Source organism: Drosophila persimilis, unplaced genomic scaffold (genome assembly GCF_003286085.1).
Source record: "Drosophila persimilis strain 14011-0111.01,24,50 unplaced genomic scaffold, DperRS2 tig00000431-arrow-pilon, whole genome shotgun sequence".
In the NCBI taxonomy this organism is placed as follows: Eukaryota; Metazoa; Arthropoda; class Insecta; order Diptera; family Drosophilidae; genus Drosophila; species Drosophila persimilis.
In genome coordinates, this window is record NW_020825312.1 from 6,262,273 (window position 1) to 6,282,216 (window position 19,944).

At 49.9% G+C, this 19,944-nt stretch overlaps 2 protein-coding genes and 1 long non-coding RNA gene across 6 annotated transcripts; 2 read left to right on the forward strand and 1 right to left on the reverse strand.

Moving 5' to 3' along the window:
* Positions 1–528: 528 nt before the first annotated feature.
* LOC6597020 (LIM domain kinase 1) lies at positions 529–6,893 on the reverse strand. 4 transcript variants are annotated; one of them, XM_026989939.1, is made up of 6 exons: positions 6,734–6,893; positions 5,722–5,768; positions 5,109–5,681; positions 3,500–4,778; positions 1,801–3,409; positions 529–1,288 (listed from the first exon to the last, which is right to left on the reverse strand). In XM_026989939.1, the coding sequence occupies exons 3-6, from the start codon at positions 5,636–5,638 to the stop codon at positions 972–974; spliced, it is 3,735 nt and encodes a 1,244-aa protein (XP_026845740.1). In that variant the 5' UTR covers positions 5,639–5,681; positions 5,722–5,768; positions 6,734–6,893; the 3' UTR covers positions 529–971. The 4 variants fall into 4 exon arrangements, with proteins under 4 accessions (XP_026845740.1, XP_026845737.1, XP_026845739.1 ...); XM_026989936.1 differs by having other exon boundaries at positions 5,109–5,768; XM_026989938.1 differs by lacking the exon at positions 6,734–6,893 and adding an exon at positions 6,687–6,704 and having other exon boundaries at positions 5,109–5,768.
* A 2,271-nt stretch (positions 6,894–9,164) lies between these two features.
* LOC6596931 (ATP-binding cassette sub-family B member 8, mitochondrial) lies at positions 9,165–11,960 on the forward strand. The gene is made up of 5 exons (XM_026989940.1): positions 9,165–9,297; positions 9,433–9,820; positions 9,891–10,907; positions 10,986–11,591; positions 11,655–11,960. The coding sequence occupies exons 1-5, from the start codon at positions 9,248–9,250 to the stop codon at positions 11,820–11,822; spliced, it is 2,229 nt and encodes a 742-aa protein (XP_026845741.1). The 5' UTR covers positions 9,165–9,247; the 3' UTR covers positions 11,823–11,960.
* Positions 11,961–14,786: 2,826 nt separating this feature from the next.
* LOC113566016 lies at positions 14,787–15,801 on the forward strand. Its single transcript, XR_003408886.1, has 4 exons — positions 14,787–14,882; positions 14,961–15,224; positions 15,289–15,582; positions 15,647–15,801. It is a non-coding gene; the product is annotated as an uncharacterized LOC113566016 (long non-coding RNA).
* The last annotated feature ends 4,143 nt before the right edge of the window (positions 15,802–19,944 follow it).

A 19,944-nucleotide genomic window follows, 5' to 3' on the forward strand; every position in this document is an offset into this window, starting at 1 on the left:
ATTAGTTATTGTTCATGGAGAATCGATCGATAAATACTAAATTAGATTTAAGCACTAACATGGAATACAAGTACATACATATATGTACACACACATATACATATGTACATTCATATATCATATATAGTTTTATATGGAATTATCATATTGTATTACATATATATAAAAATACACATTTTAACCAAAATTTTCTAATAAAATTCATTTCCTTAATGTCTTTTTTCTTCTCTTTTGTGGGGTGGGTTTTCTTCTCTCCATAAATCCCGCTCGATCCCAGGATTCCATCATATTGTATCACTGGGCATGGCACAAGTTTACGTTTCTTCTCTTCTCCTCGCTAACCGGTTAAATCGTGTACAATGGTAATTGCTTAGCAGTTTATACTATACTTAGTAGATGAGTGGCTTTTGTTTCATGTTTCGTTCGGGGTTAGTCGGTTAGTAACAGTCGGGTCGGAGGAGCCTGTTACCGAATCTTAAATACTAGCATTAGTTGTTCTGTTTTTGGCGTTATATTCAATTCTAAATATAACATTATACAATTGATTTTATTACACGATAAATTTGTAAATATTGCAACATGAATTTGTTTCGCTTTTGCGCAGGCACTTAACCTTCGTTATGATTCGGATCCATAGTGGTAGAACAGTTGACGGTTTTGATTGAGCATAACTGTTAGACGCAATCCCCAGCTTCCTCTCTCGATCTTTTCGCTTTTCGCTTTTCGCTTTTCGCTGGTCGATACTTTTCTTCAATTTTGATGGTCGATTTTGTTTTTTGTTGGAATGTGTTGTTTGGTGTTCGTTCGTCTTGTGCGTATAACAGTTGCCTACTGTGTGTTATACTGTGTGTTGGACCATGTACATATGTGACTGTGTAAAACTCCGCCTTACTGTTTATAACAGCTTTCCGGAGTTTCATAGCTATAACAGTTTACCCCCTTCCTCTCCCAGTATAACAGCTGTATGACAGCTAGCAACGCGTATTGAAATGGTTGCGCACCGGCGGTGGCGGCGGTGCCCTCCTGCGTCTCTCTACGGCGGCGGCTCCTGCACCTGCCGCGCCGGCCGACCCGGACCGGCCATGACCATTGCTGACTGCCGCCAATGCGTGCGCTACACCTCCAGCGCCGGCACCGGCGCCTGTTGTCGCTGCCTCCTCGCGCATTTTTTGCTTCTGGTCGCTGAGCAGTGCCCCCAGACGATGCACCTTCTCCGGACTGAGGATATTCAGGCGGGTCGTCTTCGACGATTGCTGTTGCTGATGTGGCTGTTGATGGACGGGAACCACTGCAGAGAAGGAACAGAAAGATATGCAAAAGATTGAATAAGAGCTTGTTTCCAATAAGCGAACGGACAACGCAAATATACGTAAGCGCCGGAGATCGTATCAAAGCCGACGACTGCCGCATGCTCTCTCTTTCTGTTTTTTCCCCATCACTATCTCCACTTTGCTCGAACTAGTCATGAGAGGTGGAAAAATAATAGTTATAATGTTAATTCTTGCACTTCGTTTATGCTCTTTCCACCTAATGACCTATTTTATACGTCTCGCTCTCTTCTCACTAGAACAGTAGCCGTTACATCTCGCGTGTATCCCAAGAGTCTGAACAGAAAATGAGGTTGCTCTAGCCCCTGAGGACGGACAGACAGACATGGCTATATTGCCTCGGCTATTGTTGCTGATCAAGAACTAATATACTATATATACTAATATAAACGCTTCCTTCTGGGTGGTATCGAGAGAGAGAGAGAGAGAGACAGAAAGAGAAAGTTGCTCAATCTTCAATATCTGGTCATACCGTTGCTCAGGCGCTGGGCCGTGGCCGCCGTGTGCCTCTGGGCCAAATGCTTGCTGGGTGATCCAGGCCGGGGCCGAGTGGGCGACGCATTGCTATGGCTGGGGGGCGTCGTGTGTGGCGGCTGTGCATGCGAACGACTGAAGGGACCTTTGGGCGGCTTCGTCTTGTGGCTGCCCATAGGCAGGCGCTGGCTGCCGTTGGACCGTTGGGCCAGCAGGGGGACCATGGGGACCAGGGGGAGCGTCAGTTTGTGTTTCTTGGGCAGGCAATCCCGAGGAGCAGTGGCTGTTCCTGTTCCAGGACTGTTGCCACTGAAATTCGGAAGGATGAAAGCCGGAGATCTGGACGAAGCTTCAGCCGAGAGGCCGTGCACTTCGACGGCGCTACTGCTGTTAGTGGCCTTGCTCCGTTTGGGTGCCGTTGTTGGCGTCTGCTTGCTATGTCCGGTCGTGCTCGTGGCCAGATTTTCGAGAGATTCGGCTTGCTGGAGCTGCTGCTGTGTCGCTGGCGTTGGATTACGGCGCCCAAAGATGGGCGTCTGATTAATGCGCTGGGTGCGTGGCGGCGGCGGGGGACAGTTGCCGTTGAGGCCGGCGGCGGCCGCCTCATGCTCCAGCCTCTGGAACATCTTCAGGGCCACCGGCGGTGTCTTGAAAAAGTTGCGCACGGAGTTCTGCGATGAACTTTTATTGCGATGGCTCGCTTCCTCCAGGTGTTCGAACTTGCTGAGGCGCTGGTGCAGTCGCGTCCGCATATCATCGACGGCCATGAGAGGTCCAGACTCTGGGGCTGAGGCTTGTGGCGGGGGCACCGCAGTTTCTGACTCCTTGGGCGGGATCTCTGGCAGTGTGGGAGTGGGAGCATTCACCTCGTGGTAATTGAGACTCGTGTCGCAACTGGAGTCCACATCAGAGTAGTTGTTTAGGTCGCGCACGTCGTGCAACTGCAGCTCCGCGCCGGGACGCAGATCGACGAGGTAGCCCTTCTCCCCGAAGGGCCGGCACTTCTTCAGGGCCTGCTTGAGGACCCGCTCCGTCGAATGGGTCTCCGGGGTGACATTGCGCCGCTCCTCCTGGGCGCCCAGGAAGCGCTGCCGACGACGGGCACGCATGCTGTCCCGCAGCCGCTCGCCGCTTGGTGAGAAATCCTTTCCCAGATGCGGGGACTTGGGTATCTCCGGCGAACGGATCAACAGATTCTCTTTTTCCTTCTCCTGATTCGAGGGCGAAGAATCCTCTACGTCCGCATCGATGTCTGGAGTCTTGGCCGCCTTAGCGACCACATCGAGATTGTCCAGACTGCGCTGGGAGGTGGGCGACAGGGCATCCTCCGAGCTGAGGTAGTTCTCGTGAAAGTTCTCGATCTCGTGCAGCAGGCGGACGGGCGGCAGTCGCTCGGTGGTCAAATGGTGGCGCAGCTGCTCCAGCCACACGTGCAGAGTCTCGAAGCTGGGTCGCATGTCCGGATTGAGATCGCAGCAGACGAACGCCACCTTGATAAAGGCCTCCGGACAGCTAGAGCAGAACTTCTCGCGGAACTCCTGCTGATTGAGGCTGAAGTCTGAGTTCCTGGGCATGAAATCGGGATCCGCTTCCACGCGTCCAATGATCTGCAAAAGGACGATATTATCAAAAATAGAACAGAATGAAATAGAATAGAATAGTATTCTCTCCAAGGGGGACCTTCGGGATCTTCTTACCTCACAGAGCATTATGCCAAAGGAGAATACATCCACCTTCTCGTCGTACTTGAGGCCCTTCATCATCTCCGGGGCCATCCAATAGGGATTGCCCACCACCGTGTAGCGTTGCCTTCGCTGTCGGCTCTTGCTTCGCCTCAGAGTGCTGCTTGGCGACATGGCATCGCTGCCAGTTACAGCTCCTCCAGCAGTAGCAGCAGTAGTTACAGATGGGCCACCGTGTGGCAACCGCGGTGCATCCACGCTTCGGGCGAGACCAAAGTCGGCCACAATCACAGAACGATCCTCGCGCACCAGGCAGTTCATCGAGTTGAGGTCCCGGTGTATGATGTTCATCGAATGGAGGTAACTCATTCCGCAGGCAATGTCCCGTGCAAGGCAGACGCGCTGCGGCCAGCTGAGGGACTCGCTGGAGTCGTGTATGAGCTCCTTGAGGCACCCCCCGGCCACGTACTCGGTGACCATGTGCAGCTTCTTGTCCTTGTACAGTACGCCGATAAACTTGAGCACATGCTGGTGGTCCAGCAGCCGGAGCACGGCCACCTCCTTGATGAAGTTGCGCTGTGCCTCCTCGTCGGCGCGGTGCAGCTCCTTGAGGACCATCACTTCGCCGCTGAGGCGGTGTGTCACCTTGAACACCTTCCCGAAGAAACCCTCGCCCAGCTTCTCGCCTATGACCAGATCCGAGGCACGGAAAATGCGCTGCGGCTTCTGCACGACGCGGCAGCTCTGCGTGCGCGACAGGTCGTACAGCTGCGGATGGGCCGAGTGCTGTTGGGCCGTATGCTGGTCATCCAGCAGCTTGGACATGCTCGAGCAGCGCTCCTTATCCTTGAATTGCGTAATGTGTGCCGTTGCCGTTGCTGCTTCGGCCTCTGCTGCTGGCACTGCTGCTGGCGCGGCTGCTGCTGGTTTCGTTATCGTTGTCGAGGAAGTGGCATTTGTGGCCTGGCGCAGTTTCCTTGCCTTGGCGCTCTGCTCGGCCCCAGTCCCAGATGATTTGTAGAGACGCTCTCGCTCTCGCCCGCCCACCTCTACGCTGGAGGCCGATGTACTGAGCGGCAGGACCAGTGTGGAGGCGGAGCAGGCTCTCTGTATATCCGCCTGGCTGCAGGATCGGCACACCTGCACCGGATCATGCTCCACCGTGAGCTGGAGCATCTTTTCGTTGCTCCGGATCAGCTTGTCGATCTGCTCCACCGAAGAGTCGCTCACCGGCGTTCCATTCACCTCCAGGATGCGGTCCCCAATATGCAGATTCGTCAGATTCACATCGATCCTTGGGGATAAAGAGACGACAGGGGGGGTTAGAGGGGGGGTGATCGTATAGGGTGATGGGGGTGATGGGCATGGGCCTATAGATTTTACCTATAGATTGCACCGCAGCAATGATCCGCCACGGAGCTTAGCCACGCGAAGGCGTGCTCGCCCATGCGGCCGTAAAAATTACAAATTAAACTTTTTGTCGTCATGTCCAAGCATGTGTTAGATAGAGATGGACAGATGAAAGTTAGAAAGAGACAGAGACAGAGGAGCCACAGAACCAGATCAAGGATTAATAAAGGCGGATGGGCTAGGATTTACGAATGGAGTGAGGGAGAAACCTTACTCTGTAATCCGAACGGAGGGACAGCCATCGTCCAGGGACACGCCATCCACACGGAGTCCGGGCGTGGCATCCTTGGGTATCTCGACAAGGCGTATGGAATGCATCGGCTTGCCGGCTGTCGTTATCCGTGCCTTGGCATCCGCCGGCATCGGCTGGCACGATCTCTTCCCGTAACAGTGGCCGCAGTAGAGCTTCGATCGTTCCACCAGTGCATAGGACTCGCCCTCGCCGATAAAGGAGCCGCAGGCCGTACAGCAGAAGCACTCCGGATGGAATTTGTGCTCGCCAGCGACCATAACGGGTCCGGTTATCACTGCCGTGCACTGCTGGCAGGCATCCCCAAATCGCGCGTAGTAGTCCTCGCGACAGTATAGTAGACCCTCGCGCTCAAAGTACCAGTTGTGCAGGTGGCTGTCGCACACGGAACAGCGAAAGCAGTCGCAGTGCCACTGCTGCCCGAGGGCCATCACAATCGGTGCCTCATCCTGGTGGGGCAGCAGCTGGTCGTGACAGTGGCCGCACTGTGACATTGCTGATCCTCCTGCTCCTGCGCCTGCTTCGCGGGCTGATGCACCATTGCCCCCTCGGTGGCGCTGGTGCTGCTGCTGATGCATGGAATGTGGAATGTTATGTATCTTCTTGCGCCCGATTACGTTAGCACTGCAATAGAAAGAGACATACAGTGAGTGAAGGAGAGACACAATAAATTCTAGGTTTTTTTTCTTCGGGGTGGTGGGCAACATTGACCGTGAAAATTCATGAATGTGTATGTTGATGCAACATTTTACCGCATTTCAACATTTGCATATTTATGTATGTATGTGTTGGTACGCCTATACGAATGACTGCATTCTGCATTTAAAATGGCACAACACTTTACAGCTGTGTGCTGCCGCAAGGTAACTGTAGTTGTTGTGTGCATATTGCTATCTCGTTTTCGTCCCCAACTCGAGGAAAATGACGAATGCGCCTCTAAATACAAAATTGAAAAGCACAAACAACGAACGCACAGTGGTTGAAATACTGGTAATAGTGTCTCTGTGGAATCGAGTGTGTGCATAAATACATACATGTATATACTGGCATTGGTAGCCACTCGTAGTCAGTCACAGGTAATTAATGCCTAATCCAGATGAAAACTATTGTAGATTTGTAGATTACTGGTGGGGGTAACAGTAAATATTTAACTTCTTTGCTGCTCAATCCCGACACATGTATGTATACTTGGGCTTAGTAATTTATTTCACACATCACTTGATTGATTAATATAAGGGCAGCCACTTGATCGCTCGAATTAGTATATTTTTGTGTGTGTGTGTTTTGTGTGCAGGCCAATTGGAAAAGCCATGCATTCCACTGTGCAAAGTCATTACCACACATACACATGCACGTGTACAGGTGCTGCACACAAGTGATAGAAAATGTGTGTGGGGGAACGGGAACAACACAATAGCACAGCGAACTTAGCCATGGAACAATACTAATGCTTCATCTTCTTTTTTTGTTGTTGTTTTAAACAACTTTTGCTAGCATGAGCGTCTATTGTTTCTAATAATATATACAGTCTCACACACACACCTTACATAATTGTTCGTATGTATTGGTTCTGCTGTGTATTTACGCACATTTCACATTTGTTGGTATTCTTCGTTTAGTTGATTGCCTCGGCTTTGATTTGAATCCTGGAATCCAGTTAACATTGTAGGTTTGCTGCCGCGCGCGTTGGTGGGGGAGTTTGAGGGCTTGGGCTATAATTTATAATAATATAATCGACACAAACAAGAAAAACAAAAAAACAAACCAAAAATGAAACTAGTGATGACAGATAGAGATGGTACACTGCTCAAACTCAGTACACAAGTCCCGATATATTTCTAATGGGCTGTTTACACTAGGGATATATCATGCGTTTTTGCGTCTTGTCGGAGACGCAGTTTTTTTTTTCATGGCATACGCATAGGGATGGCCAAAAGAACCGTCTTTTTCGACGGCAGGTGCGTATATTTGAAATATTCGATTCCTCTTGCATTTTCTTCCCATATGCAGCACCCAGTAAAAAATTATATTTCGACGCGTTAAAGTTATTGCTGAGGGAAAAGGTTCAATTATATATATAATCCTTAAAACAGATAGTGTCATTAGTGATTAGTCATTTTAGTGAAGCCGTTAGGCCGTAACGACACTGCTTGATATATGGAAGAAGAACATCGAAAGTTCTCATGGCTCTACAGCTGAAAATAATATATAAATATGAGCATCAATTATCTTTCATAATATTTATATATTCGAAATTTGGTTCCTTCCCTGGTCATCAAACAAATCAATCAGCTATTCTCCAGACGCACAACCTTCATCTGCCAATTTAAATGCCTATTTACGTCATGACGTTCGATATTGATATCGATGGGAAACGCACGGTTGTGAGAAGACGCTATAGAGTAACGAAATATTTTTAATGTCACGAGTTTCATCAGTGATGTAAGTAATTTTTAAAGGTACATTAAAGAACTAAGGGTATAGAAACATTAATACGCTGTTTTTTTTTTTTTTAATTTTCGCTCGAAAGTCGTACTCATGTGTCCATCACGTGTCATCATTTATTCAAATAGATTGTCTTTAAATCCTTTTCACTTTCAAACAATTTCTATTTGGCGCGCACATCTCGTATCCAGTCAATAGTATCGATAACCGAACCTGTATCGGGTAAGGACCTCCTTTAACCGGTTGACAACAATGAGTCTCATTACATACTTTTAAATTATTTACTTTTAATTTATTTACTGACATTTGGTGATGATGAACCTGCATTTCCCAATCATTGACCAGGTGAACCCACCGGGAAATGTACGTGTTTTTCATATTCTGGAGCTGCAACACATCCGGACTTTCTGTCGCGGCCGCTTCCTGCCATAATTAATTAATAAATAATAATAAATTAAATACATGAGAAATCTACATTTAGAATTTTGAATGCCGCCAATTGGTGAACAGACGCACCGAATACTACCTAAAGTGGAAGGTCCACCCACAGAGATTTCGAAAATCTTAGCTGGAAGCAGTAGATGGCAAGACTAGCCGAAGGCCTGTTGTACGAGTGGCATCGCAGATGGGATGATGGTGACTACCCAGGTTGGGTGACGCACCGCTTCATCCCGAACGCAGGCTTCGTCTACTAAGGAATCAAACACAACGCCACGGAGTTCAAGAAATCGGTCCACCTGGGCAGCAAGTGGAAAAGATTTGGTTGCGGAGGTTTAAGTGCGCTTCGAGGAGAAGATTTGGTTGCCGAGATGTAAGTGCGCTCCGAGAGGCGAGGGTGGCGGAAGATGAGGTACACTTCGAAAGGGAAGTAAGGATGGCGGGAGCTGTTGGTGGTTACTGCCTATGCTTACCACTCCACTGGCCGGAGCCGAACTGATGGTGACCGCTCTGGCGGCGCCCGTTTTACCGTTGGCAAAATTCAATTTGTATGGGCCAGACTCATGTGCCGAGAAAACACCCGCAATTTTGGCAACATTCTGCACACCCTAGGGAATAGGATACTATATAATTGCGGAAATTTTTGTCATTTCAGGCTTTAATAAATGCAGAAACTAGTCAGCCTCTGTTTAAAAGGTATGCAGTTACTCGTCTTCTTGCAGAGACCAAGAATAGGTATCGGGATTGAGGTATATATACGATATATATAAGAAGCATATGCATGAATAGGTCAAAAACCTTTCCATCCAAGAAAAAGTCATTATTAGTTACTTTCTAAAGCAGCTTGGAAAACAGAAATAGGGTATACAAATGACCCATACTCATAACAGATTTGATACCTGTTGACCAGCAATAATGAGGTAACATTCCATACACACTTACGTTTCATGCCGTTCTTTGACTTTATTTGTTTAAACCTTGTTTTGGAAAAAATTCAATAAAAGCAAGGACTAAAAACTAACCAATCTTGTACAATTTAACTTGAACAATTCGTCATTATATTTACGGTATATTTTGAAAATGAGACGGTATATTTTGGTATATTTCTGAGGGCCAGTCACACTGCTCAAGGTACGATCTGAATCGCTATCGATGCACAGGTGGTATTATTTTGTTTGTTGCATCTATAAGTGAAGCGAGAGACGAACCGAGGCCACCAGATGCTACGCTTACTCGTATCCAACTGCAGCCGCCGCAGTGACCCGCTCAGGTAAATGGCGTCACCCGCCATGACTGCAATAGAGTAGAGCGCCTGTCCAAAGGTTGCCTCGTGCGTGCTCGAGCCAGCCCCTTATGTCATCATAATCAGCTTTTATCTTTCGCTATTATTGATTATTGTTTACAGTCGATGCCACCTGCTGCCACACCTGCCACTGCCACTACCACTGTCCCGGCGGGAGCTGAGCACCCGCCTCCAGAATGCCACACGCCTCCTGCGACAGCAAATCAGAAAGGACGTCCGGCCAACGCCTCCTCCGAGCACAACTAACGTCAGCCGCCTGCTACAGACCACACGCGCCCTTCTATTTGGCGGTAGCAGCCTTGCCCTGGGCCTAGGGGCACGCAGCTGGTGGGGGGCAGGGCGGTTGTCCGTACACTGCGAGGGCAGCCGCCTGGCGGGAATGATGCAGCACACCCTGACGTCGGAGGAGGAAGAGGACCACAAGTTTGACTGGCAGCGCCTCTGGTCGTACCTGGAGCCACATCTGTGGGAGCTGATCGGCGCAATAGTCGTGAGTAGTGTAGTGCTCCAGTTCCAGGTGTGCCCAACGTTGTTCACTCCAATTATATTCCCATGTCCAGGCAGCCCTCATAGTGGCCTTTATCAACATACGCATACCTAATATCCTGGGCGATCTGGTGAACACGCTGGCTCGCTATGGCAACACCTATGTGATGGACCCCATCCACAACTCGTTTGTGCGGGACGTGAGCAAGCCGGCGACCAATTTGCTCAGCTTGTACATGCTCCAGTCGGGGTTCACGTTTGTGTACATCTACCTGTTGAGCCGTGTGGGGGAGCAGGTGGCGGCCAGGATGCGCCAGGATCTGTTCAAGCAGATCGTGCTGCAGGATATTGCCTTCTTTGACGAGAACCGCACGGGGGAGCTGGTCAATCGGCTCACCGCCGACGTGCAGGACTTCAAGACCTCCTTCAAGCAATTCATTGCCCAGGGACTCCGCAGCTCAGCCCAGCTGATCGGCGGCAGCATCTCCCTGTTCCTCATCTCGCCCCACATGGCCGCCATCGCCCTGGCCAGCGTCCCATGCGTGGTCATGTTCATGTCCTATCTGGGCCGCCAGCTGCGCTCCCTCAGTAAGAGCTCACAGGCCCAGGCGGAGCGGGCAACAGGCGTCTGCGAGGAGGCCCTCTCCAACATTCGGACGGTCCGCTCCAGTGCTTGCGAGTACAGCGAAATGCAGCTCTTCGAGGCGGAGACGAACAAGGCCGCCCGCCTCGCGCAGGAGCTGGGCTATGGAATTGCCGTCTTCCAAGGCCTAACCAACTTCTTCCTGAACACCCTAGTGCTGTCCACCCTGTTCATGGGCGGCCACCTGATGTCCACCGAGAGCCTCACGCCCGGTGCCCTGATGGCCTTCCTCGTGGCCTCACAGGGCGTCCAGCGATCCCTGTCGCAGGGATCCATACTCCTGGGCACCATGATCCGCGGCATGACCGCCGGCAGCCGGGTGTTCGAGTTCCTCTCGCTGGAGCCGGAGGTGGACCTGCTGCGTGGCTATGTCATACCCCAGGAGCGACTCCATGGAGAGATACGGTTCGAGAACGTCTCCTTTGCCTACCCCATGAGGCCAGACCATGTGAGTATCTGTCCCATCCAATTATATATACAATTCAGTTAAAACCCAAAATGAATTAATTCTTTAACTCTCCATCAGATTGTACTCAAGGACTTCACATTGACGCTGCGCCCCGGCCAGACGGTGGCCCTGGTGGGGGCCAGTGGATCGGGCAAATCAACGATAGCCGCTCTGGTAGAGCGCTTCTACGAGCCGACCTCCGGCAACATCAAGCTGGACGGGTACAAGCTGTCGGACATATCGCCCTACTGGCTGCGGGCCAACGTTCTGGGGTTCATCGAACAGCAGCCAATACTGTTTGGTACCTCTATCCTCGAGAATATCCGCTACGGGAAGCCGGAGTCCGGCGAGCAGGATGTCTTCGAGGCGTCCAAGCTGTCGCAATCGCATGACTTTGTGACGGCTCTGCCGGACGGCTATAGCACGCATGTGGGCGAGCGCGGAACCCAGCTGAGCGGTGGACAGCGGCAACGCATCGCCATTGCCCGGGCCCTGCTCAAGAATCCGCGAGTCCTTATACTGGATGAGGCGACGAGTGCTTTGGACGCCACCAGCGAGGCGGAAGTGCAGAAGGCCCTCGACACGGCCGTGCAGAACCGCACCACTCTGGTGATAGCCCACCGTCTTTCCACCATCAGGAATGCGGATCTAATTGTGGTCCTCGACCAGGGACACATTGTGGAGGTGAGTCCAACGACATTATCAATAGCTGGATACCCCTTTTGATACCCTCTCCTCTCCTCACAGTCGGGCAGGCATGGCGAGCTGATGGCCAAACGGGGCCTCTACTACGCACTGGTGCGCCAGCAGGAGCGACGCGACATCCAAGACCAGCAGGAGCAGCATGCCGTGGAGGAGCCTGCTGCCACAAAGCAGGCGGAGGAAGAGGGAAGGCCGAGCACGGCCAAAGGCTGAACTGAACGACAAGAAAATGATTCCCCGTACATTTAATTTATGAAATTGTTAATGTTTTTTAATTCCAATTGACCAACAAAAACCCTGGCACGAGACGCTTACGATAAGTTTACAATAAAAAAAACGCTGAAGACAGTATTGTTTTTGTTACCAAAAAAAACACAAGGTTTTTCATATATTCGTCGATTATTAAGGTTTAATTAATCATTAAAATATTTAATGTTTTTCAAAAATAGTTTCGGAAAACAGTTAACGGAATGTGTGCCCTTTGAGTGTCACCAGTGAGACCGCGGATTTATCGTTAAAATATACCGTCCGACCTTCAAAAATATACCGTAAATATACTGACGAATTCAAGTTCTATTTTACATATTCCTCGATTTTTATATTCCGTGGAATATTACTAGCTAGATAGAACATTTAGCCATGCCCGACACGGCCACGCAAGAGGAGACCGAGAGCAGCAGCGATGACGGAAAGCCCCGGAAGCTGGGCGAGGATGAAAGCGACGAGCTCGAGGAAAATTTCGGCTACAACGCGTACTCGCGCTGGTTGAGGGTCCGGAAAGTGGTCCCGCCAGAATCCGGCGTTGAGAACGTCGGCTCCACCTCAGCCGGCAGCATCTCCCCGATAGCCGCGGCGCAATCACCCCGCAAACGATCCCCGGTCTTGGAGGAGATCGGCGAGGGGGGCAAGGTGCTGGCTTCGAGGAGGGAGAGGACCCCCCGGTACCCGAGGACGAAATAGTGGGAGAGAACCCGCAGGCGCCGAGCTTGTAGGCCCAGGGGCTACCAGATCAACAGTCGGCCGACAAGGAAAACAGCGACACTTACCCAGCCGACCTGGACTCCTTGGAAGAGGTAAACGACGTCTTCATGGACCTGGCGCAAGGCGACGTGGGCGAATTATTGGTACCCTTCCGAGAGGTGCCTGAACTGCACGATGTCAAGTAGAAGCAGGTCTGGCCAATCGCAACAGAGGGGTGGCGCGTCGATACCGCGGATCGTCGCATACCCACCAGCCTGCTCGAGAGAATTCGGGCTCGAGAGCTCGCAATGAGGGAACCAGGATCCCGAACCAAGACGCTGGAGACCCCCGAAGGCCAGCAATTTCGGGTCACCCACAGCCGAAAGGGCGTCAGCATTTCGTCGCGTCCTCCCCAGCAGTAAAAAGGGAATGTAGGACGCGGGCTATCCCCTTCACAAAACAACAGCAGATCAAGAAGTTGTCCAACGTTAAGTTTCATAGTTTATGTTTTTCTTCTTTTTCCCAGGAGGGACGGCTCGAAGGGCCCTGATTTTGTTATAATAATCCGTAGGAAGCTTGGCCCTTGTTAGCTCTAAGTCCTGTACAGAAACCCCCATTATAATAATCCATAGACTTACGGAAAGAACCCAACGGCGAGCTTTCATTTAAATTAATAGGGAGGTAGCACCGGAACGAGATTCCGCGGACACAACGAGGAGCATCACCAAGCAAACCAACGTTCTCGTGAATGAACCACCACGCTACACGGAGGGGAAACAGAAGCGGAGAGAGCCAAGGAGCTCTCCCACACCCGCGAAGGGGAAACAAAGCAAGAGCAAGAGCCACGCAGAGAGCTGAGCAACAGAAAGCGAGAACGGAAGCCACAAAGATAGGCGAGCGACTTAAAGCCAGCAGCTGAGACTACAGGAGAGACAGCAGCAGAAAAAGAGAACGAGCCGAACGCCCAGCAGAGCGTGCCAATAATCGTTTAAAGTCGCTTAGATGAGTTTATTTGTTATTTAGGAAAGGTTAAATTTGGCGCTATGGCCGGGGTATGCTCACCGCGCCGGTGTTCACAGAAATTTGTTTGATCTCTGGATGGGTGAGGTGGACCCATGGGCTTTGACTACAAGCTAGTGTTGCATTGCTCATGAGTGAGTGAACAAAAAAGATTTGTTCACTTCGGCATGAGGAGGGGTATCCGTATGCCTCCCAAGCCTCCAAAGCCTCCCAAGCCTGCTGTTTACGCAAAACAAAAGTCAAAAGATAAAATTACATTAATTATTGTGCGGGGGAAAGAGAGAGAAACGCTAGAGATGGTATCGTGTATCCGAATTATCGCGACGCAGGATACCATACCAATGGAATATTGGCATTCCTAACAGAGACAATCCAACACGATTCTATCATTCTTTACCCCTTTGGAGGTTGGCATGCAACGACTGCATCTTTCAAAAGGCGGTGCAACTACTGCCCCATCAAGTGGCCCGTGTGACAACAGCAGAAGGCTGAGCGCTTGAGACGAGAGTTCTCCCACACGATTGCATTTTTTGTAATCTTTAAAGAGTGGATCGGAATCAGTTCTTCGATAATCGGTATTTAATCTGTCAGATATCGTGCCCTTCAAACACACATCGTGCCATGTCGTGCCATGTCGTGCTGTGCCGTGTCGCCTCGTGACTCCACCTCTAATACTCATATGCATATGCACCCCAGTGCGAAAGAGAAAGCCTGAGAGTAGAGAGCCCTTCGGACAGAGACAGTGCGAAACTAACAGCGAGAGGGAGACGCTGGACCATTTGGACATCAGAGAGTACTCCTATTTCAGTAGAAAGAGGTAAGAGGTAAGAGGTAGGAGAGGCCAGGGGCAGGATTCCACCATGGAATCGAGAGGGCACTAGGGTTACTCGCAGAAACGGCAACAGTCGGGAGTATTTAACTAACCGCATTCTGTGGAGCCTTCAACAATTTCCAGCGATTAGCACTAATCTTTTATCGATTCGATTCGATTCGCTTCGCCAACTTCGATCTCCAACTGCGACAACTGAGACATGTTCATATAGTAGGCTGTGGAATCGAACAAAAGCATAGACAAAATTTGGTAGGGAAAATATTTTGGGAAATATTCATTCGGTCCCCAGGCCTGGACTGGGGAGCATCAAAATTTCCAGTGTTCTGTTTTCTGTTCTGTTTAGTGAAAAAAATTAAATCAAACAAATTTTAAAAAAGTGAAAAATAATTTCCGGACTATTAAAAAAAAAAATAATCAAACAAAAATAAACTAAATTACACTAAAAATGATTCTCAAAATAAGTACGCGGAAAAAGCAAAAACTCAGCCGAGGCTCTTCAACGATTTTAATCTTTCGGTTTTCTCCTGCCTCCCCTGTAGGATACAGGATCCGCTGATCCTTGTTTCTGTACAGGCCTGTTCCACAGATGGATGAAAGGAGAGGAAGATACCTCCAGGCACCCACACCCACACCACCACACCGCACGCACACATTCGCAATCGAACTCGAACTCGTCAACGCTTTTGCACAACTATACTATTGCAGGATGGAACCGGCCGAAGGCACAGGGGATGGCATCCTGGACAAGAGCTTCATTGGGCAGATAAACCAAGAAGCGAACTATAAGCAGCCTCTACCTTGGTGTGAGTCGGGACCTAATTAGGATTTGAATTGGATTGAATTAATCCTCTACTTTTCCATTTACAGATTGAAGGCTCTGCTGTCGATGCCATCGGCACAGGATCCGCTGATCCTTGTTTCTGTACAGGCCTCTTCCACAGATGGATGAAAGGAGAGGAAGATACCTCCAGGCACCCACACCCACACCACCACACCGCACGCACACATTCGCAATCGAACTCGAACTCGAACTCGTCGCTTTTGCACAACTATACTATTGCAGGATGGAACCGGCCGAAGGCACAGGGGATTGCATCCTGGACAAGAGCTTCATTGGGCAGATAAACCAAGAAGCGAACTATAAGCAGCCTCTACCTTGGTGTGAGTCGGGACCTAATTAGGATTTGAATTGGATTGAATTAATCCTCTACTTTTCCATTTACAGATTGAAGGCTCTGCTGTCGATGGCATCGGCACTCGACACTGTGGGCTCTGGTCTCGGCTCTGAATATCGTGGATCACATTAAGAAACAACAACAAATCAACAGGGATTATTGCCAGCACAGAACACCAATCGACACATTTTATCGACTTTGTTTATAGCAAATGGTTAAGATCATTAAAAATTTGATTTAATTAACCATCCATCGATTGTTTTCTTTGATTGTGATTCGTGTGATTCTCCTTTGTGGCAGGGCACAAGAGCATTTGCCGCCTGCAGATTCCTCTGGAAGCTCAGCAAATCACATTCCTTTCGGGAGCTAAACAAATTTCAATAAAATGAATTTCAAGTGGCAGACAGACAGACTTTTCCATGCCTGCTGCCTGCTGCTTTGATAAAAATTTCTCAGGGTTTACTGAGTTACAATATGATAAAATTCTAGATATGAGGGGCATTTCACTCAAACTCTGGAAGGCGATGGAAATTGCAATGCTATAATCGTATTCGTATTCCAATATTCCTCAGAGTTCGAAACATAATCTCATGTTTATCGTCTATCATGCGGTAGTGTTTTCTCATCTTTCAATTCATCTGAATTCGCTCATTTGTTCGATTGTGAGAAGTATTCCTCTGATGAACGAACCCATCCACTGGCCAGTGGGCCTTGCATTTCGGTTCGTTCCCCAAGAGTGCCATCCCATCCCCCTGCCTCTTTCCACATCAATCCCTTAGTAGTCTCAACATCCGTCGTTTGATTGTGTAGCTACTTGGGCAGTGGTTTGCCTGACAAACTACAGAACTGACATTAGCAGGATCCTAATGTGTGCAAATTATGAGGCAGTCATAATCTCATCCTCATGCTCGCCCTGTGCGTTCGGATTCTGGTCATAATGTTAAAAATAAATTTCCGCTTACACGGTCATCCCACATCCTACATCCATATTCCTGTTGAGCGGAAATTGATGTTTGGCCACAGACGACACAGGCAGTGGCAGGAAGGCAGAAGGAGGAGTGGGAGCAGGAGGTCATTGTGCGCCAAAAACATTTTTAATTGAAACTCATAAATAAGGACCTCCTCTATTGAGGAGGACTCCGAGAGGCAGAAGGGGGAGGCACCAGAAGGGGCTGCTTGGATAACCATTTTTAATGAATTTGAACTTGAAACCGAATGCAATGCAGCAGATAGCTGCTGCTGCTGATGCTGCCTCCCTTTTGTTGCACAAAAGCTGGTTGCCACAGAAACCTCCGCTCCGCGCCGCGCCGCTCCGTGCAGTGCCGTGCAGTACCGTGTTCTCCGTCTCAAAGCGATGGGAAAGGCAAGGCAGATTGATAATGGCGGTTGCCTGTGCGCTAGCCAGTGGCAGGAGTAGGGGTTCGGGGTGGGGGCATGGGGCAGGCTGCCACTGGGGGACTTGTTAGGTTAGGTTAGGTTGAGGCGGCTGCCGGGCTCGCTCGGAGCCCGTCACACTTAGGCCGGTTTCGGCCCGTTGTGATACCGCATAGGATCATTTCCTTCCTGCGTTGTGAGACTTCCTGTCAGCAATTATCCCATCCAGATGCTCTCACAAAGTTCGCTATCCTTCTGGGACATAGTTTGGACATCTCTGAGATGTCGTGTAGAAAGGCTGAGCCCAGGTGTTGTAGCCTTCTTCTGCTGAGAGCCGGGCAGGAGCAGAACAGATGTTCCACTGTCTCCTCCTCTTCCTCGTCTCTACAGCTGCGACAAAAATCGTTATGTGGGGCCCCCAGCCTGTTAGCGTGGGTGCCTATTAGCCAGTGTCCCGTGAGGGAACGAGTGACTACGCTGCACCTTTTCCTGCTTAACTTGAGGAGCTCGGAGGTGCGCTTCATGTCCATGGTCGGCCATGTTTGCCGAGTTGTGCGACATCGTGGCACTGTTTGCCACATATCGTTTTTTAGTCGCTTGTATTGCTCCCTTATGATGAGCTTACAGGTGGCCATTGGCATACAGATATCCTCCTTGTCTTGGAGAAGGGGGATTGTAGTGCCAGATCTGGCCAGCTCGTCCGCTATACAGTTGCCCTCGATGTCCCGGTGGCCCGGGACCCAAATTAGGCTAATAGCAAATTGCTGAGCCATCTCGTGTAGAGATTTGCGGCAGTCTGCCACGGTGGCCGAGTTCGAGGAAATCGCGCTTAGCGATTTGATCGCAGCTTGGCTGTCGCTATAAATGTTTAGCTTGGTTGCCGTGACGGCAGCCGCTTGTAGGCAGTCTAGTGCCTCCCTGATTGCTATGACTTCCGCTTGAAAGACACTGCAATGATCTGGGAGTCTGAAGGAATGCCTTATGTTTAGCTGTTCAGAGTAGATTCCCCCTCCGACTCTGTCGTCCAGCTTTGATCCATCTGTGAAGATGCTTATGGCCCCTTCAGGGCCTGGGAGTCCCTCGAGCCATTCGTCTCTATGAGGGATGATTGTGTCGAAGGGAGTGTCTGTATACTCTCTTGGAACTTGGTAGTCTGTTTTTGAGGGGACAGTACTGCTATTTAATATGGCTGAGTGACCTATGCACTGTGTCACCCATTGATCTGAGTCTCTTAGACGTATTGCTGCTGCTTCTGCCCGTTCCTTTCCTGCGAGTTCAAGGCTCTGTAGGCATAGGATGGCATTTAGCGCATCATTTGGGGTGGTGCGGAGAGCTCCGCTGATGCATAGGGCGGCAGTCCGCTGGACTTTGCCCAGTTGCTTGGTGATCGCCCTTTTTGATAGGGCTGGCCACCACACCGTAACTCCGTAGAGTAGTATTGGTCTAACTATAGCTTGATATATCCATTGGACTATGCTTGGGATCATACCCCATCTTAGCCCAATAGCTTTTTTGCATGTATAGAGTGCAGTCATTGCCTTTTTCACTCTGTCTTTGACATTCAGGTTCCAGTTAAGCTTCTTGTCAATTACCAACCCTAAGTAACTGGCACTGTCGCTAAAGGAGAGCCTGCATCCTTGTAGTATTGGAGGGTTGAGGGGCGGGACCTTGTATTTATTTGTGAATAACACGAGTTCCGTTTTTGAGGGATTTACTCCCAGACCGCGCGATTTCGTCCAGTCCGACAGTTGCGCTAGCTTTGTGGACATTAAGTCGCACAGTGTTTGGGGGTATTTCCCCGAGAAAATAATCGCAACGTCATCCGCATAGGCCACGACTTTGCAGCCCCCCCCCTCCAGGTCCCATAGAATCTTGTTGACTGCTATGTTCCACAGAAGAGGAGACAGGACACCACCTTGCGGGGTGCCTCTGTTGACATACCTTGACTGGGCGGACGATCCCATCGATGATGTCACCGTCCTGCATGTGAGCAATTGATCAATGAGCATCACCAAGTGACGGTCCACCCCCAGGTCAGTCAGGGCTTCTGTAATGGCACCCGGTACAACGTTGTTGAAAGCTCCCTCAATGTCGAGAAATGCTATGAGTGAGTACTCTTTGTGATGCAGAGATTTCTCTACCGCAGAGATCACTTCATGAAGAGCCGTTTCCGTGGATTTTCCTTTCCGGTAGGCATGCTGTGCGTCTGACAGCAACTGAGGGTGTATAGTTGTCCTCAGTTGCAGCCCGACGAGTCTCTCAAAGGTTTTGAGGAGGAAGGACGATAGGCTGATTGGTCTAAAGTCTTTTGCAGCTGAGTGCGAGGCTTTCCCAGCTTTGGGAATGAAGACTATCTTTGCCTTAAGCCATGTTCGCGGCATTGTACCCACAGCCAGTATCTTCCTGAAGATACCTTGTAGCCAGTTTATGGCCGTATCCCCGGCCTTCTGAAGTTGGGCCGGGATTACCTGGTCTGGGCCTGGCGATTTGAACGGGTTGAAGCTGTTTATTGCCCAGCTTATGTTACGTTTTGTGAGGATGTGATCCATCGAGGTTACCGGTCCCTCTCCTGGAAGATGTGCCGTCTCGATGGTTGTGCACCCTGGAAAATGTGTGTCTAGTAGAATGTGCAGGGACTCCTCACTGGAGTTAGTCCACGTGCCGTCATTCCTTTTAAGATACCCCACCGAGGGGTTAGTTTTTGAGAGAATCTTGCGAAGCCTTGCGGCCTCTGATGTTTCCTCAATTTCCGAGCAAAATTTTTGCCAAGAGGCCCTTTTTGCTTTCCTTGTTTCCTTTTTATATAGTGACAGACTGATTTTATAGTCTGCCCAGTGGCTCTCCTCGTTCGCGCTTTTGGCCCTGTTGAAAAGGGTCCTGCAGCTTTTACGTAGGATGTCTATTTGCTTTGACCACCAGGGGGGTTTCTTTTTCCCCCTAGGTTTGCTAGAGGGGCATGCTGCCGCGAAGGCTT

What these genes read in the sequence shown, in the direction of transcription:
- LOC6597020 (XM_026989936.1), bottom strand. Translation starts at nt 5,722, where the DNA reads ATGCATCAGCAGCAGCACCAGCGCCACCGAGGGGGCAATGGTGCATCA. An exon ending in CCCTCCGTTCGGATTACAGA is followed by an intron (nt 4,779 to 5,108) that starts GTAAGGTTTCTC and finishes TTTATCCCCAAG; the next exon opens with GATCGATGTGAATCTGACGA. An exon ending in TTGGCATAATGCTCTGTGAG is followed by an intron (nt 3,410 to 3,499) that starts GTAAGAAGATCC and finishes GTCCTTTTGCAG; the next exon opens with ATCATTGGACGCGTGGAAGC.
- LOC6596931 (XM_026989940.1), top strand. Translation starts at nt 9,248, where the DNA reads ATGCTACGCTTACTCGTATCCAACTGCAGCCGCCGCAGTGACCCGCTC. An exon ending in CGCCGCAGTGACCCGCTCAG is followed by an intron (nt 9,298 to 9,432) that starts GTAAATGGCGTC and finishes TATTGTTTACAG; the next exon opens with TCGATGCCACCTGCTGCCAC. An exon ending in AGCTGATCGGCGCAATAGTC is followed by an intron (nt 9,821 to 9,890) that starts GTGAGTAGTGTA and finishes TCCCATGTCCAG; the next exon opens with GCAGCCCTCATAGTGGCCTT.